A 19,931-nucleotide genomic window follows, 5' to 3' on the forward strand; every position below is an offset into this window, starting at 1 on the left:
AATATGCATTTGCCGTTTCTTTAGTCTCGCCGTCTTGGAGACAACGACATGTGTATCTACATGGTAACCACGGCACCATCTGATGATGAATATAGAGTTTTACTTGGTATGTTCATGATGCCATCAGGCTTGCTCGAGAACTATGGTTGGCTCACATTTCTGTTGCTGTTGAATAGCCATGGGAAAAGCAAGTCAAACAAAGTTCCGGGCGGGATCTGAAAGTTCACCCAAGCAACTCCATCGAATCGACGTCCGGGTTCGAATTGATAGCGCCAGCCAGGCCGCGGGATCAAATGACAAGTCTGATCATGGTGGCTTGCTGCTGACGACAGAGCCGGCTATGGGCTCTGAAGCTCCTGTGGATGATGATGCCACCTCGCCGAAACAGTAACTGCAGAAACACATACACGATGGCTGGATCAGGACAAGATGTGAAGTGGAGGAGAAGATTCGGATCTCAAGACCATAGTACTTTTTTCTAGAATGAGAGTTGCATTCTTTGCAGCATAAAGGTTTATATAGGAAATGCAAGGTAAAACTACTGCTCCAATATTACCACAGATTCATTTCATTTTCCAATCTTACTTGGAATGATTATACTCTCACAACGGATGGAAGAGGGCAAGAAAGGGGCGACTCTATAAGCATATTATACTCGATCTTCACTTCCTGACAGAGAATCAAACTCTTTCATCAGCAGGCCAAATAGAAGTTTGATCTTGAGGTGACAATATACTATTGCAAGAGGACATGCACTCCCTTCTGTCACACCCTACGGAGTTCAGGGGTTGATCGGCGGCTAGCCGGAGCAGAGGTAAGAGACGGAGAGGAATCGGAGATAAGGGGAGCGAGCGAGGAGATAGCGTGTGGAGGGGGATAAGCCAGAATGAGAGGATAGAATGAGCTCAATTTCAAATTTCATACCTCACAGCGTTACACTCTCTCGCTTATATACCGCGAGTTACAACCCAACTCCGGCCCAACGACCCACACCCAACACCTACCGAACGGCCCAACACCTATTCAAACTTCTCGCGCCTTGGTCGCCTTGATCGCGTGTGTTGTGGTCTCCTCTGCACTTACAGTGCCCGCCCCTGAAGATCCAGCATGTCCCCACGCTGGTGCTGCCGGAAAACGCTCTTTGATTACCTCGTAATCCTCCCAAGTAGCTGAGGCCGCGGGCATTTTCGACCACTTGACCAAGATTTGAAGGTGGGATGCGTTCCCTTTCTTGACCAGACGCCGATCCAGGATTTCTTCAGGTACAACCCCAGGGACAGATAGATCGATCGGAACTGGCAGAGTGGTGAACACCGGAGTGTGGTCTGGCACATGACTCTTGAGCTGAGATACATGGAAAACCGGGTGTACCTGGCTTCCTCTGGGCAGCTCCAGCCTGTATGCAGCATTGCCCACCTTGTCTAATATCTTGTAAGGTCCAAAATACTGCAGAGCTAATTTCCTGCAAGGACGATTGACCACTGTGGACTGAGCATAAGGTTGCAGTCGCAAATACACCATTTCTCCTTGTGTAAACACTCTGTCAGATCGTTTTCTGTCAGCAAAGTGTTTATACTTGCACTGGGCCCGTGCTAAGTGATCTTTCAGAGCTGTTGTATGGTGAGTGTGTGTGGACAACCATTCACTAACATCCGGGTGACTCGAAGGTGTGTGTCCCAGAAGCTGGCCCATATTGGGTGCATAACCATAAAGAGCCTTGTATGGAGTACATCCCAGTGATGAATGATAGGTGGAGTTATACCAAAACTCTGCTTGGGGCAGCCAGGATACCCATTTGGTTGGAAATTCGTGTACAGCACACCTCAGGTACATTTCCAAACACTGATTGACCCGTTCTGTTTGGCCATCAGTCTGGGGGTGGTAAGCTGTGCTCATTTGCAATTCAGTGCCCCATATCCTGAACAATTCTTTCCAAAAGGAGCTAGTGAAAATCTTATCTCTGTCTGAAACAATTGCCAGGGGTAGTCCATGCAGTTTCACAATGTTGTTGAGAAATATATTTGCAACAGAGGCTGCTGTGAAAGGATGTTTCAATGGTAGGAAGTGGCTGACCTTTGTGAAACGATCTACTACTACCAGAATTGCTGAATATCCTTCTGACTTTGGCAATCCTTCGATGAAATCCATACTGATGGCCTGCCAAGGACTGTCAGGAATGGGTAGTGGTTGTAACAGTCCTGGTGATTTGCACAACTCATGTTTTGCTTGCTGACATACACCACATTGCTTGACGAAATTTTCCACATATGTTCTCATCCCTCTCCAACTAAACAGTTGTTTAACTCTGTGGTATGTTGGTAGAATGCCTGAGTGGCCTCCCACCGGAGTGGAGTGAAATGCCTGAATCAGTTTTGTTTTCAGGCCCTCATTCGCTCCAATCCAAATCTTGCTGTCCTCTTTCAGAAGACCTTCCTGTAGTTGAAAACCAGGACAGGACAGCTCCTACCCCAGTGTTACATGCACCAGTTTCCACAATGAAAGTCTTGTCAAAATTTGGCAAAGCTAACACAGGTGTACTGACCATGGCCTGCTTTAGCAATTCAAAAGCTTGCTGTGCTGCCTCAGACCACACAAATGCTTGCTTCTTTAGGAGGGCAGTCAAAGGTTTTGCCAGCAACCCATAGTTCCTCACAAATTTTCTGTAATATCCAGTAAGGCCTAGGAAACCCCTCAATTCAGTGACAGATGTTGGTACTGGCCACTGTAACATGGCTTCAGTCTTAGTAGGATCAGTTGACACACCTTTGTCAGAAATGATGTGTCCCAAATATTCCAGGGACTATTGAGCAAAGGCACATTTACTCTCCTTCACAAACAGCTGATTTTCCTTCAGTATATCACATACTGACTGCAGATGTTCAATGTGCTCCTCTAAAGTGCCACTGAACACCAGTATGTCATCCATAAAGACCAGTACATATTTTCTGTTGGCCCCTGCAAAAGCAAAGTTCATAACACACTGAAAAGTTCCTGGAGCAGTGGCTAATCCAAATGGCATAACTCTGAATTGGAACCGCCCATGATGAGTTTTGAATGTTGTTTTATACTCATGTTCTTCTTTCATCCTTATCTGGTGATAACCAGCTCTGAGATCCAATTTAGAGAACCACTTTGCTCCTCCTAACTCATCCAAAATCTCATCTATTACTGGCATTGGAAACTTGTTTTTTACAGTAATTGCATTCAGTTTTCTGTAATCCACACAGAGCCTCCATGTCCCATCTTTCTTTTTGACCAACAACACTGGTGCAGCAAAAGGACTGATGCTGGGTGTAATTAGACCAGTATCCAACATCTCCCTCACCTGTTTCTCAATCTCATCTTTTTGTAAAGGAGAGTATCTGTATGGTCTACAGTTTACAGGAGCAGCATCTGGTACTAGATTTATTTTATGATCAAAAGCCCTATGTGGGGGCAGGGTTGTAGGTTCCTGGAACACCTGCTTGTTTCTGTCCAATACTTGTTTCACTTCTTGAGGAATTTTTGTAACAGGATCCACTACTATGCGATTTAACAGAGCAGTAGCCCACACTTCATTCCCTTTCTCCCATTTCAGTAACTGATCAGCAGATATCTCTTCAATATTTTCTTGTTGAACAGGCAGCACACCTTGTAATCTGACTTCCTTGCCCTGATACTGAAATTGTATCCACTTGTCAGCCTAGTGACACTGCATTACACCCCATTGTTCGAGCCAATCCATTCCCAAAATAATGTCATGGCCTCCCAGGGGAAGAACCTGCATAGAATTACTGAAACTGTGCCCTTGCATCCACCAGGTCAGTTGAGATACTTTCTCAGTGCAAGAGATCACACTGCCATTTGCCACTTTCACTTGTAAAGGAGTCACCAGAGGTTCAGCAGTAACTGAGATTTTTTCCAGAAAAGCCTTGTCCACAAAAGTATGTGTGCTACCAGAGTCCACTAATATCAACACCACCTTGTTCTGCACTAGAGCTCTCAACTGGATGGTTTTAGGGTTTTGTGCCCCAGACAAAGCATTGACTGAAATAGTAGCACATTCTGCTTGTGCTCCTGCTACTAATGCATCCAACACTGTATCTGAAATAATTTCTTGTGTAGTCAGGACTTCAGCTGCTTTCAACTGAGCACCCCCTGCTGCATTCTGGTTACACACATGCCCTGGCACAAATTTCTCTCCACACTTGTAGCATAGTCCATTTGCTCTACAATATTCCTTCAGTTGTTTTGCCTTCCACAACTCTCCAGCTGCTAGCCCAGAACGACTGTCAGACTTGGTGTATGCAGTTTTTGGAGCACTGGTTTTGTGAGTTTTCTGCTGAAGAAGCAATCCTTCTTGAACTATGCATAGAGAGCTGCCAATTGTACAGTGCGTGGTATCTGCAACTCCACAGCAGATCGAAGCTCCTCCTTGAGACCCAGCACAAATCTCGTGACCAGAAACGTATCACTGATGGTGGGTTCATACAGCTTCACTGTGTATACCAGTTGCAGAAACTGTTGCTTATACTCTTCGACAGTATCCACCTGTTTCAGCAGCATTAGTTCCTTCATCTTCTGCCTGTACACATCAACATCAAACTCTAGCAGAATTGCCTGACGAAATTGCTCCCACGTATGAAATTCCCCCGACTGTTTGAACGCCTGGTACCAACGAGCAGCGTTTTCTGACAGATACAGAGATGCCGATGTGACTCTGAAACTGTCAGGAATGTGATACAGTCTGAAAAATGCTTCGCACTTGTCCAACCAGATGCGCACCTCTGTGCCATCAAACCTAGGAAAATCCCTCTTCGGCATCCACTGTCGTTTGCCCAGGTTCTCATCTATTTCAGGCATAAGAGGAATGTACGGACCGTGTTGAACTTCAGGTACCTGAATAGGTGGTGGCGGAGGACGCCCCACCGATCGAGGTCCCGCTCCGAGAATGCCATCAGATACCTCGGACGCCGTCGGCGACGCCATCTCAGGCGCACCCTGCTGTTTGTGCATCTGAACCACATGCGCCTGACTCTGCTGCACCTGACTGAGCGTGTTGCAGGACAAATCCACCTTGACCTGCACCTGATCAAGCCGCGCTCCTTGCTCGGTCAGCTTGGCGTCGAGAGCTTCGAGCTGTGCGCTGAGGCCGTCGACTGCGAGCAGCTTGCTCTGCGCGGCGCGGATCTTCGCAAACTCCTTCAGCATCCTTTCCTGGAACGCCTCCATCTCGTCGACGATGAAGCGCGACTGCGGGCTTGGTTTGAATGTCATCGTGGTCGCCAATTTCTCCGAATCAACCCACCTCAGGTCAGGGATTACGCGGATCGAACCCTAGGGTGATCCGCTACCGTCGCCTCGGATTTGCTGGGTGCGAATCGGAAAAAAAATTCCGGCGAAACGCGGCGGAGAGGAGCAACGGCTCTGATACCAACTGTCACACCCTACGGAGTTCAGGGGTTGATCGGCGGCTAGCCGGAGCAGAGGTAAGAGACGGAGAGGAATCGGAGATAAGGGGAGCGAGCGAGGAGATAGCGTGTGGAGGGGGATAAGCCAGAATGAGAGGATAGAATGAGCTCAATTTCAAATTTCATACCTCACAGCGTTACACTCTCTCGCTTATATACCGCGAGTTACAACCCAACTCCGGCCCAACGGCCCACACCCAACACCTACTGAACGGCCCAACACCTATTCAAACTTCTCGCGCCTTGGTCGCCTTGATCGCGTGTGCTGGGGTCTCCTCTGCACTTACACCTTCATGTATGACCAAATAGAAGTTGCTTACATCGCCTTTGTGTGAAGCCGATTCAAGATGGTCAACTCCCTTTTAGCACCCTGGGAGATGCTAACATTTGGAGATTACAGGTCCTAGAGATCGATTGCGCCTCCAAGTTACAGGTAACTTCTGCAAGTAATGTTTGTATGAGAGTTGAGGTGCTGAAGATTCACTGCTCTGGTGGGGCGCCTTTGCGAATTTCTGGACTAGAGTATCTAGATGGTCTCGACGAAGTGTGGCTGAAGGGTTCCTACAGGCTACAGCGACGAACTCAGGCAAGAGTAGCAACAGCAGCTTTCCGAGCATAAACAAAAACCTGTCCTGAAGCTAGCATAGCGCCGCTTGTCCTGATAGGCTCTCTGTTCATGTGTTATTCTGTACTTGTAAATTGTAACAAGTCCTATAGGAGTGTGAACTTCTGACAAAGAAATTCCCCTTATAGTGTTTGTGTTTGTGTTCTGGCCACTTATTGCCAATTCTAGAATTGGACCCTTTTATATTTGCTATATGTCGTTATTTCACTATCCTTTTTAATACAGCGTAGTTCTGTTATCTATATATGGTTGGAGAAATTGATTCGTGAGCAGAAGACCGGAAACTCAAAGTGAAGATAGATTTAGTTGGGTATCCGTGCGATATGCGAGACGAACAGACAACAAAGTATGTGTACCCCAGTGGAAATGCCTCTGAAGGAATAATTTTTGTGTCAGCTTGCCAGTTTATCTGGCTGGTGACTCTTCAGTGAACTTGCTTGCGTGTGTTTATGTGATGGTAGGGAGATCCTCGAGAGACATTAGTTAACCTGATTTTGTCAGTGGCACCAGCTAATTTTGTCAATGGCACCACCGCATTGGCCTTCCTAGGTTGCTGGTAGATTAACCTGATTGATTTACCACATGTTTGGGGTCTACCAGTATTGCTTACGGTAATTCGGGACGGTCGTGCAATGACCACAGCAAACAAAAACTAGAAATGTTGTGTGTAGGTAGATACCCTCTACTACTGATCCACTGACAAGTGCAATAATACATATGCACAATTGACACAATAACAGGTTCCATCTTCAGCAGTTGCACCAAAATCCAACAAATTGCCAGACAGATTATGCGGTACAAGGAACTCTGGCAATGGATACAAAGGGGGCAAAGAAAACGGCGACTCGACTCGGTCTTCCTGGCAAAGCATCAAGCCAAGAGTCAAAAGCAGTTCAACATCAGAACCATTGGACCATTCATGTTGGAAACAGAAATAGTTCCCTGCCTTCACAGTGAAACCCCTTTCTTCTCTTCGTTCTGACTAACAAGCGGTAGATCCGCACACCAAACAGGGCAAACAGCTGATGTAAACCGGAGACACCACACAATATTCTGAATGTGCAGCCAACTACAGCCCACACAAATCATGCCATTGTGCAAGGGGAAAAAACAAATTACCGATAGGACTTTTAGCACCACAGTTTTACCTTGATCTGAGGAAGTGCTTGGCACACCAGATGGAGCAATACCGATACTCAGACCCATCAATTCGCGTGGCTTCCTAAAATCGGCTTAACAGATAACATCACACTTGACGTTCAGAAGCCACACAGGTCTGTATTTTCTCATAAAATAAGTGTACATCGTCACAAGTTGGTTTCAACAGAACTAACAGCTTAAATAGCATATTTAATTGTCACTAGATTCCAGGATAATACAAACTTAAACAAACTACAAACATGAGAACTAAACTTTTTTAGGACAAAGCATGAAATTGGTACGGATAACTCCTTTCAAAGGGATCAGCTAGATCCAAATCACGGACACAGAAATCCGTAAAACTGCCATGAAAATGATACGTTGTAAAATGAAGCCGAGCACCTCCTGAGGCCTTCTTATCCAGTTGAAGCTTCTCACGTTGCCGTGTAAAAAACTCCTCTTTGAAATTACTCGGATAAACCTGAAGAGTCATTAACTCTAGCACTCTCGCGTTTAGTAAAAAGAATGTGGCAAAGTCAACATCTGACTTGGTGCCCACATAATATCGCCAGTCAATTGTCTTCAGACGGATGTCAAGAGATCTTATTAGATTCCGGTGTTTACGGCGCCACAAATTCTTTTTCCCTGGCTGAATTGACTGACAAAACATAACCAAATGAAAAACGCCCAGTTCAGAACAATAAGCAGATCATATGAGAAATGAATACTATGAACCATTAAGGAAGAATTGTTACCTCAATGTACAGCCTTTCCAAGCAAGGAAAGCATCTCATCAAGTCAATAACAACATCCAAACTAAGAGCAATCATACGAACAGATAAAATCTTGACAGTGCGCACCGTCTCCGTCAAGCTATCAACACGCAATCCCTTCATGAAGCATGGAAGATGACATTATAAACCATCTATAAGTGCAGAAACTACATAATTCATCACCATAAGTGCAGAAATTGATCGAGAAGGCAAGTGGTACCTGAATAACTGTCGAGTATAGCGTGAGTGTGGTACTAGAATCAGATAAATAGGAAGATAGGCAGCCTAGGGTCTCCAATTTAGGTGCGGAGATTACCGATATATGCGCGGGTTCAGCTGAGCCAAATAGGAGCAACCTTTCAAGACAAGGGGCATTCTCGATGATGACTTCCTTTAATATGATGAGCTCTCCCCCAATAAGCTTCCACACCTATGCCTCTAAGGCTGATGGAGTTGATTCGGACACAACGGAAGCCAGAGCCGCGGCGAATCAGCAAGCACTCTAGAGCGGGGCAACCATCAATCATGGTTTGTAGTGAGGATTCGGATATGGTGACATTTTCAAGCCCGAGCTTGTTAAGCTTAGGGAAGAAAAGCGCTTGGGCCATGCTGTCAGGGATGTGGCACTCTCCGATGGTGGCAACGCCGAGGGTGTCAGAGAAGCGGAAGGCAGCTGCAGGCAGCGGCGCCGGCTGCGGTATTCCCCGTGGATACGGGAAGAGCTCAAGCTCGTGGAGGTTGTCGAGGGCGGGGGATCGAAGCCAGGCGTCGGCTTCGTCGCCGTGGAGGTGGTAGATGGGCGCGCAGAAGCGGCGGCCGGGGCCCCGGTGTGAGGTGAGGATGCGAGACACGATGGCGTCGAGGCCCTCCGCGTGGAATAAGAATGGACGGTAGTCGAGGTTGAGAGGGGCGGAGCGCCAGAGGTGGCGCCACCGGGAGGCGAGGATCTGCGTGCGCGCGCCTTCCTTGGTGGGGAGGAGCGAGACGATGTCCCCGAGGACGCCGTCGGGGAGGCCGCTGATGCGGTAGCCGTCCCCGCCCCCTTCCGCTGCGTCCAGCGGCGGATCCGCCGTAGCCTCCGGGCCGCGCCCTTCTGCAGCCGCCGACTTCCTCTTCTTCGAGCACGGGCCGCCCGCCTCCACCTCCATCGCCGGCGGGGTAGGGTAGGGTTCGCCTCCGAGGGAAAAAGAAATGGGAAGCGCTAGTCCTAGACCATCCGATCGAACTTACACCCAACGCTCGATCTGTTAGCAAACCCCGTGCATGATTTGCTGGTTCGTCATAACTGCTACGTCGTCGTTCCTTTTTTTACGGGATGGGCCCGGTGCTACTTCTTTCAAACAATTTGTTTGCTTCCTACTTATAGGCTCCGTACAATTAGTTTGCTTCCAAGATTGATGCATCATTCCATCTATAAAAAAGGATTGATGCATCATTTTGTCCACCTGATTTATTTCTTTATTTTAGATATTCTATTCTGAGCCAACCATATTTGCTTCCATCATCAACTTAATAATATGCGTCATGAGCGTACAACCAAATTTGTTTCGATTTAATGAAAAATGTGTGATTATAAATGTTTATTTTGCTTCCAACCGAGCACCAATTTATTTCTATCGACTCATCGATTTGTTTCCACTGCAACTCAATTTTCTCCTATCAGGATAAATATGTTGACCAAACGTTCGGTATTTGCGTACAGATCCGAACGACGCGATATCCGTGCGATGGGGGCATTGAGCGCCTGCTACACATCGCCGGCGGCAGTTTCCTTTTTTTTGGGCGATTAATTAGTCTGCGCATGTAACTTCGTTTCCTTTTTCTATTCAATTTCTCAGTTTCCTTTTCTTCCAGCCGTTTTCTTTTTTTTCGACCACTCCTTGCATATGTTTCCTTTTTCCAAAAAAAGTGTAGAAGCTGAGATTCAAACCTGCAACCTATAGGTAAGTTCACGACTCAATAACCAACTGGGCTATCACGGTTTTGTGACTAAATTTTGTTCAGTTGCCTTTTTGTACCTTTGATCTCCGGCCAGAAGAGCAAAAAACAATCTCGCGTGTGTGCATGGTGCATAGTATTCGAATCTGAATTTCTAGCCAACTAAGTCACTTATGCGTACATTTTATATGAACACTATCCTTTTTAATACAAGAAAAATAAAAATATTACTAGTATCAAGAAATCTAATTTTCAAACCCTGGTAATTTACATGCAGCGGAGCTGATAACCTTTGTACGACCACCTCGGTAACTTTTGACATAAAAAAGGAGAGGGTTGTTGAAAAACATACCACCGATAACTTTTGTGTAACCACATGATAATTTGCACACATGGAGCTGATAACTTACGTACAAACACCGCGATAACTTTTGATTCGGAGGAAAAAATGTTGTTGAAAACATACCTGGTAAATTTTGTACACATAACATGGTAATGTACATATCGATAACTTACTCAGTCAAAGTGTGATAATTTTTCGACCTACAGGGAAGTTGTTGACTAAAAGAAGAAGTAATCGTCTAAAGTGGGACTCGGACCCACGAGCCCTGTCGTGGTAGCAACAATGTACTAACCAACACACCATGTCTTGATTGTTGACCAATAAGTAGGAAATATGACAGTTAACCTTTTTTTCACTTTCATATGAGCCAAAAAAACATTTTTATTCTTGTGTTTTTTTTTTTGTTTTTCTTAAGTTGTCTTGTAGTCTCCCATATACCAACGGGTTGTATACCTTGCCCATGTAGCCTCGTTGTAAATATCATGGCAACTTCACATGAGGGATTTTTTTGGGTTGAAACATACATCGGTAACTTCAGTGCAAATGGCATGGTAATTTGTGTACCGGAACCCGATAACTTATGTATAAATGTCATGGTAATTTCGACCGGGGGTGGAAAAATATTGAAACATCTCTTCAGTAATTTATGCGTAAACAACACGGTAATTTCTGCATGGCAACCCTGATAACTTAGGCATAAACACCATGACAACTTTGACTTGAAGGAAAAAAGTTATCAAAAATGTACCCCGGTAACTTTTTGTATAAACATCATGGTAATAACGCATCATATACATGATAACTTAGGTACAAACACCATGATAACCTGGACCCCGAGGAAAATTTGTTGGGAAATATAACCTTGATAACGTTTGCGTGAATATCATGGTAATAGAAGCACTGCATACCTGATACTTAGGTAAACCACGAGGGGAGGGAGTTGTTAAAAAACATATTCCCGATACTTTGTGTGCAAATAACACGGTATTATACACACAATAAAGTTGATAACCCACTACAAACCCCACGGTAACTTTTGGCCCCGGGATGAAAGTTTGTTGAAAACATAACCTGGTAACTCGTGTGTAAATAACATGGTAATATACATATAATAGAGCTGATAATTTACTTAATCCAGGCGTGGTAACTTTTTGACTAGGGAGAAATGTTGTTAAATAATACCTCCCAATAACTCATGTGTATACAATATGATATACACACACTTGAGAGCTGATAACTCATATACAAATATCGTTGTCATTTTTTGACCGAGAGAATTAAAATTGTTGAAGAACATACTCGATAACTTTTGTGCAACATGGTAATATACACAACAAAGTTGATAACTCACTTCAAACATCATAATCATTTTTTTACTCTGGGATAAAAGTTTGTTGAAAACATACCCTCGACTCTTTTGTGTAATGACACGGTAACTTATGTATGACAGACATGATAACTTACGTAGCCCAGATGTGGTAACTTTTGGTCCGAAAAAAAATCATCAGAACATATCAACATGGGATCTAGTTTCGAAGATCTCATCGAGACGATTTTTTTCGTGAAAATAGTTTTTCAATCGGGGCGACGGTTTAAGCTACAAAACATTTTGAAGTTTGAAAAAAGGAAAGAATCTAGGATGACATCAGCTTTTCATCATTTAGTGCATATATGCATGTAATTAGAGAAAGGAGTGCACGTGAAGGAAAAATTAGTCATTTTAATGCATGCATGTATATAATGAGAGTGAAGTAAGGGTTGTTCTTGCCTATTGCTAAAATCCGAACGTTTGGTAGTTATAAAAGTCCAAATATATTTGCTTCCACTGTAGCTATACATTGTTTCCACAAAAAACGAAAAATTACTTCCAAAGAAAAGGGAATCTGCTTCCATGAAACCAAAGTATAAATACAATCACAACACATTACAACAAAATATGATACAATATTCAGGCCTAATATATCTGCTGGGAATCCCTGGATATGGTCTTGAGCTGCACCATGAAACTTGCTTCGATCTACATTTTGTGGATGTTATAGAAACTTGCTTGCATCTCGGAAGTGTGGATATTATAAAAATATTTTGCTTCCACGGTGAAACTTGCTTCCATCTACAGTGAATTGGCCTCCATGGCAAACAAACATGTTGTGATTTTACAGATTTTACTAAAAGAAATTTGTACTTATGTGATGGTATGCTTACTTTAAAAACATTAAACTGTCGCTTCCATCGACTAGATAATTCTCTTTAACCAAATAAGACATTCCTTTAGGAATGAACCATAATCATGAGTATACATGCTTCAAAAGACATGAATGTGTTTCCTGTTTGCTTAAAAATGCACAAAATTATTCATCCATAATTCCATGACCGTACTACATGCTCAAACAATGTGGTAACTCCTGCTAGCTTGCTACTTGTTGGGATCATGGAATATGACAGCGTGGACATCAAGTCATTTCATTTGGCGTGGCTCCTCAAGGCGCACAATATTTTGGGGCATGAGCAGCACATCGGTATTGCTTCCGTCAGCTTGAAGGAAGTCATTCGTCAGTGGTGCTTCAAACATCAGTAAATTTTCCTTCCAACGAGGTGGTGCATCCAACACTGCCCAAATCAACAGTGAATTGTTGATGCAAATCATCATTTCAACTGAAGCAATATACAGAAATTGAAAGGGGCACTGAAAGAAAGAGAAATCACGTCGGTGATGGAAAATATAACAAAGCATGTTTGTTAATAAATAAATAAATAAATAAATAAATATCTCCATGCACTAGAAAGAAATATACTAAATCAAGAAGCATGGTCACAATTCTATCTGTTCATGAGAAGCATGGGACAAGCACCTACGTAGCATGGATTCTAAGCAATGATCTTGATAGGTGAATGTAAGCATTTTTTTCAAGGATACGTCAAGGATGACATATCAATATCATAGATAGAAAGTGCCATGATGGCAAATATTCAGTTACAAGTTACCCACGGCTATTGCAGCCAAAGATGTTCTGAAGCCAGGCTCCGAATGAAAAGGGTAATTACACAGTTGAATATATATGCATCACAAGCTAGAATGAAATGGCTTGAAGCATATGTATCTATGAAGCTCCTAGGAAGCATGTCAAAGGATTAATATGCCACTTGTACACAGCAAAGCACCTAGAACAGATTCAAAGATGTAGTACTGCATGTGAGACTACATGGGAGCATGAACTGTTTCGATAATTATATATAAGTAGGAAAAGCAAAATAAAATAAAATTAAGAAGCAGCAAGCAAGGAAGCTTGGATCGGAAACTGTACAAGCACATGAAGTGTGATGTTGGAAGCTCCATTTGCATGATGTATGACAATAAGATAGGTAACATAGAAAATGAGCTATATGCGGGAGCTCAATTAGAAGCATAGTAAGATCAATGAAAATTGAGGCAAACTAGTATTGTGGCCAACAACAGAATGGATGTTTTGTCACAAGCGTACAAATTGATTGAATTCTTAAACTATAGAAGCAGATTGTATAGATTTCAGTAGCATCTGTCAATTTAGACACTGCATAACAAAGAAGCATGAAAATGATACTTTGGGAACAGAACTAGTCTTGGATGGAAGCATGCAAAACTGAAATTGTAAAGCAAAGTAATATTACCACCAAAGGTTGTCATGCATATTATTCTGATGTGCGTATCAAATTATAGATGATATTGTAGGAGATATGCCCTAGAGGCAATAATAAATGATATTATTTATCCCGAGTTCATAATTATGTTTATGTTCCATGCTATAACTGCAATGATTCTTGAGTTTGCAATATCCACGAGGCTCGGAGGAAGACTCATATGCACGTGTGGAATTATAAACGGTAAGAAGAATTCCTAGTCTGGCCTCTAAGACTAGCTCAAGTGTTGCATGATGGTTCTATTTTCCTGATCATGGGCATGTCTATGCCAGCAATTTTGAGGGCACAATGTTAAGAGAACATTTGTGTTGAATCGACCCGGATTGATGTTATGCTAAGAGATTCATTTGTCACAAGTTAATGGTGCATAACACAGAGATGGTTAACGTTTGCATGATTCCTTAGACCATGAGAGTATCGAGTTTCTTCATGCTTGCTTCATGAACTTTGGGGTTTGTTAAACGTCATCCGTAAATGGGTGGGTATTACGGCGGCTTATGGGTTCATGGAAAAGTGTGTCAAGTAACTTGATAGCTCAAGATTGGGATTTGCTCCTCCGATGATGGAGAGATATTATCGGGCCCTCTCGGTATTACGGTATCCATAATCGTCTGGCCAGACACAGTGTGATTTGATCACTGGGATGCCGGAACACGGAAACGAGAAAAGAGAACAAAACCGGTAACGAGTTAACTTGCATGGTGGACAAATTGTTCGTCCACGGGGATGCAACAAATCTCACCTCGGGTGTTTGTGACATATCGCGAAGCAACAGGAATAGCTCACTGCAACTGGAGGTTCACTCGAATATTCATTCGTGTGGGTATAGGGGTCAATATGGGTGTCCACGGCTCCGATGTTGATCATTGATCGGAAGGGGTTCCGGGTCATGTCTATACTTCACCGAACCTATAGGGTCACACGCTTAAGGGTCATCTATCTGCTGAATACTAGACAGGGAGTCTGAGAGAAAATCATCGAGAAAGTTTCGGACACCGAAAAGTTTCGGACAACGGAAAAGTTCCGCACAGAGAGGTCACCGGATGAGTTTCGGTGAAACCGAAATAGTTGTTTCGGGGTATGCCATTAAGTCAATATGGTTTCGGCACATGCCTGATAATTCTTGGAGGGTGCCAGAATCATTCTGGAAACTTTTTGGAATTTTCAGAAATAAAAACCGGAAATGTTCCGGAGCTGCAGGAACCGGTTCAGATGCTTTTCGCAGATGAAAATCACTAAACTGGAATTGTTCCAGAACACGTTGAAAATTATTATGGTGGGTACTGGAAATGTTCTAAGCCCACATAAATATTTTCAGTTCGAACGGACGCTGAAAAATGTCGTCGTGAATAGTGAAAGTGCTTTTTGGGATATTTTATGGAAAGCCACCTTTTGGGGCTTTGCCCAAAAGATCTAGGGATGACATGGATGGATTGGGAGGCCCTCATGAGGGCCCCCCAAGGGGTGTGGCCGGCCACACTTGGGGCTCCACCTTGGAGCCCCTCTTGTTCCTTGGTTTCACTCTTATGTCCTTGAGGAAGGACTTCATTCATGTGCATTTTGGGTTTTTGTGTTAAACTACCCTACCCCTTGGGATTTCCTATAAATAGAGGTGGAGGGGCAGCCCTCCACACACACTCTTTCTCACATACAAGTGTCATGCATGATCTGGCTTCTCTCTCCCTCCCAGCGAAATAGTTTCGTAGAGCCGTAAGGATGTCTGGGTTCCGGCAGGAACTAGTTCTGGACGGCGAAGCCCTACCGAATAGATGACACCGTATGTGTGCAACTCTGTAGAGAGATCGTAGTTTCGGTCTTAGTTCGTGAGTGCCTCCCGAAGGGCTGTCCGTGTGACCGTCCGAGTTTCGAAGGTCCTCCCGAAGGGCTGTCCGAGTGACCATTCGAGTTTCGAAGGTCCTCCCGAAGGGCTGTCCATGACACCGTCCGGGGGGGCTGTTCGAACGCCTCCCGGAGGGCTGTCTGAGGAGCAGATGAGGGTATACATCCTCGCGGTTGGGAGGTTCTAAATCCTAGCTGCGGGGATCTGCACCGCCGATCGTCATCGACTCTACTTCCCGCTGCGCTACGAGTCGGTAACGAAAAAGATCAAACCATGTATGCAGTCTCCATAGTGGTCCTGGGCTGGTGCGTAGGTCGGAAATTTTTTGTTTTCTGTCGCGTTCCCCTACAGTGGCATCATGAGCCGTGCTATGCGTAGATGCAGGTTGCGATCTAGAATACATAGAGATGTATGGGTATTGCATAATATAATTAGGTAGTAGATGAGATCTATTGCTGAAAAAAAATTATGCGGGTGATAGATGAAATCTGTTACCCGACGTTCTTGTTGCTTCCCTAGAATTTGCATTTGCTCAATCTCGAGACAGCATGGTGGAATTTGACAAAGTTCTGGCAATCCGTGATCCTGATTGATCATGGAAGTGCTATCAGTTCTTTGGGTTCTGCCGTAGTCAAAAGAAAGATAAAATTTGCAGATGAAAGGGCATTGCAGATATGATCTGCACGGGGGTCATGCGTATGACGAAGTTTAGTATGGGGCTCGAGATTTAATTATCTCGTGTTTCATACACCCCGAGATGTTAATCTAGCAACTTGAATAATCATACTTGATGATAAAACGTTGGTAGCTGCGGTTTAAGTCAAAACCTTAGAAGCCACGTAAAATAAATTTTTGCATAAACCAATTAGAGGCGTCTAACTTGGTTTTGTAGGATGTGCATGTGATGTGGTATAGCAATGCTCATATTCAATTTGATTATGTATGAGATGACTATATGATGTAATTAACATGACCTGCGTGTCATGATTCGACATGATGGCTGGAGCCATATGATTGTCACTTTAATGACCTGCGTGTCAACCTTAAGTAATGCACTTATTTTATTAGCTATAGAGATAGCAATATTATCTGGTGCATCAACAGGGTGGTGGCAATCTTCGTGAAGGTGAACACCGACGCGAATGCCGAAGACGAAGAAATGAAATACTTCTCCGTCAGAAAGGGCTATACCATATCATGCTATTATGAATTGCCTGAGATGTTTATCCCTTATGATGCACCCTTCTTGATTGCGCGGTAGTCGCTTTTTATTAGGGTGATCTCTCACTTAAAATATCAAAGTAGTTAGTGTTCACCCAAGTGTAGCACCGTCTGAAATTCGTATCTTTTCGGGGTGCGCCATGTACACATGAGCACGAACGAATCGAGAGGAATGAGGCGGGTGAGGTCAGACCTCGCAGCAAGATCACTTGGTTGTCTTTGACGTTCAGGCAGGAGAGTCCTGAGCTCGGAACACGCCCATCGAAAGATGAACAAGAATCAGATAGAGATGTGATCGGCAAGTTGGCCTACCGATTGAAATTCGTGTCATCGGTGATGAACCCGTCAATGGCATCGAATAGAAATATGGATCTTGAATCACTCTAAATCAATTATGAGAGATATTGATTTGAGTGGGAGCGCGCTGTTGAATTAACATGTTTAATTCTCAGTGCAATTAATTATGAACATTGTCTAAGTGTTTCTTGCAAAATAGTTGTAGAATAATGGCTCGCGTTTCCACCTTCCCTGTTAAAATTGAATAGCTGTTAAATATCTGGTTAAAACTTTACGTTTGGTAACGTAATGTGAGGATTGTCCTCAAAAGTGCCGAGAAGGATTTTGTCCTATCGCATGCTTTTTGTATCCTCCCATTAATGCTATGGATCATGTGACTCTCGTCCTTCCATCCAAAAGCTAGAATTCTGTTACGGTCAAGTGGAATATGTTTGCTTCCATGAAACCCAAACTTCGAAAGTTGGGATAGTTATATGATATTCATGGAACTGAAAATTATTTTCAGATACAAACAAAGCAATGTTTGTTTGCAAGTATTAGTAAAAGTGTTTACTATGCATTTGACTGTTGGGAAAGGGATCCAGAAGAACGCCTGTCATATAATGAAAGGTGAATAAAACAACAACTTAAATAGAAAGGAAGTGTCCAAAGGGTGTTAGTATGACTTACACGCCTAGGAAGTCCGGGGCTAACTCCACTCTTAAGTTGGGTGCTTATTTTGCGAGTAGGAGAAATACTAAAAGTTAAACAGTTAGAAGTATAAAGGCAGAAAGAGAGATGACTGGAATATCCAGCTCATGTATGAATGTCATACAAGTTTTTGATGTATAGTAGGCTGGTCAAAGATATAGTTCTTGGGAATTATGGTTAAACATGTTAATCACTAATTCTTGGGTATTGTGAGTTAATCACAAAGATACCCGCTCGATTGCATTCTGTTGCGAATCAATGTAAGAGCTACTATGGTATAAAAAGACTAGCCAGAAATGAGGTTAAGGTATACACAGGGAACATAGTAAATGTTACTATACCTTCCATCGGTGTATTGCCGTCTGTATTTATTTTCATAAGTCATTTAGAGTTTTACAAACTCTAGCCCATTGCATAAGGTATCTTGCAAGAAGGTTGTTCATAAGAGAACATTTTATGTTCGATGTTATGAATAACACAAGGGCCATACTTTCATTATGAATGAGATGTATGTTATGAATATTGATAATAATACAATACCTCTGGGTTTACTTTCATAATTCATTTTAGAGTTTCTTACACTCTAGCCCATTGCATAATGTTTATTGCAAAAGGGTTGTTCATAAAAGAACAATTTTTGTTCAGTATTATGAATAACATGAAGGGTCATGCTTCCATCCAAGATGGGATGTATGTTATGAATATTGATGGTAAAATGATACATCCATAACACTGACGCTAAATGTCGCAAGCCTATGAGAATACCACACATGTGTGGAACTGCAGTTGGTCACATTGGAGAAACCCGCATGGAAAAATTCCATTATGATGGATTTTGAAGTCGTTTGATTTTGAATCATCTGACACTTGCAACTTTCCTCTGAAAAGTGAAGTGACTGAAATACCGTTCACAGGCCATAAGGAACGAGCAACAAACTTATTGGTGATCATACATTTTGATGTGTGTAGTTCAATAAATGTTATTGCAAGTAGTGGATTTATATATCTTCAGAAATGACTCAAGTAGATATATGGATATTTGCTTGATGAGACGTAAGTCTGGCTCTTTTGAAATCATTCGAAAGGTTTTCAAAAATGAAGTAGAAGTTATTGTAACAAGGAAATTATGTTTCTACAATTTGATTGCAGAAAGGAATATCTGAGTTACAAGTTTAGCGAATGTCTGATGAGTTGTGAAAAGAGTTTCATAACTTACACCTTCCAGAACACCACTATGAGTGGAATGTCTGTGAAGATGTAATCAAACCATTTATGACATGGTAAGGTCAAATATGACATAAATAAATTTGCCATTATCCCTTTTAAAGTGATGCTTTAGAGACTGCGGCTTTTACACTGAAAAGAGCTACATCGGGTCTGTTGAAATGAAGCCATGGTATGGTACGCCCAACCATGTTATATCTTTTCTTAACATTTGGAATATGGGGCTTGTGTAAAAGGTTACAAACCTATTCCAAATCAGACAAGTGCTACTTTGTAGGTTATACCAAAATGTTGGATATTCCTCCCTCACTATACCGAGGCAAATAGTTTTGCCGCGAAACGGTGTGCTTTTAAAGAGAATGGTTCTTTCAAAAAGGTGAGTGGGAGAATAGTGCAACTCGACGAGATAAACAGTATCTTCGTCATCAGATCAAAGGAAAGAGACCTTGGAAGTAATTCCAGAGTTTCCTACTGCGACTGATACGGAAGTCTCTACAATAAAATGTATGAACTTCGGTCGAACTTGCAGCTGAACCACGTAGGCAAGGCTCGTGCAACCTCTTAGGTGCGCAAACGAGATATTGTTGTTAGACAACATTATACCTACGATACACAAGGAAGCGTTGATGGGCCCTGACTCCGGAATTGGCTAAATGCCAATACAACCCGAGTTAGTTTCCATATAAGTGATTCAAGATTAAAACCTTGATACACC

The 19,931-nt window shown here is 43.1% G+C and overlaps 1 protein-coding gene and 1 pseudogene across 1 annotated transcript; both read right to left on the reverse strand.

Moving 5' to 3' along the window:
* Window positions 1-1,023: 1,023 nt before the first annotated feature.
* Window positions 1,024-5,256, reverse strand: LOC141039193 (uncharacterized). The gene is made up of 6 exons (XM_073506514.1): window positions 4,372-5,256; window positions 3,761-4,318; window positions 2,824-3,658; window positions 2,543-2,763; window positions 1,823-2,433; window positions 1,024-1,462 (listed from the first exon to the last, which is right to left on the reverse strand). Exons 1-6 carry the CDS (start codon window positions 5,254-5,256, stop codon window positions 1,024-1,026), a joined length of 3,549 nt encoding a protein of 1,182 aa, XP_073362615.1.
* Window positions 5,257-6,760: 1,504 nt separating this feature from the next.
* LOC109740064 (F-box/FBD/LRR-repeat protein At3g52680-like) lies at window positions 6,761-10,630 on the reverse strand (annotated as a pseudogene).
* Between the last annotated feature and the right edge of the window lie 9,301 nt (window positions 10,631-19,931).

This window comes from Aegilops tauschii, chromosome 1, assembly GCF_002575655.3.
Source record: "Aegilops tauschii subsp. strangulata cultivar AL8/78 chromosome 1, Aet v6.0, whole genome shotgun sequence".
Taxonomy (NCBI): Eukaryota; Viridiplantae; Streptophyta; class Magnoliopsida; order Poales; family Poaceae; genus Aegilops; species Aegilops tauschii.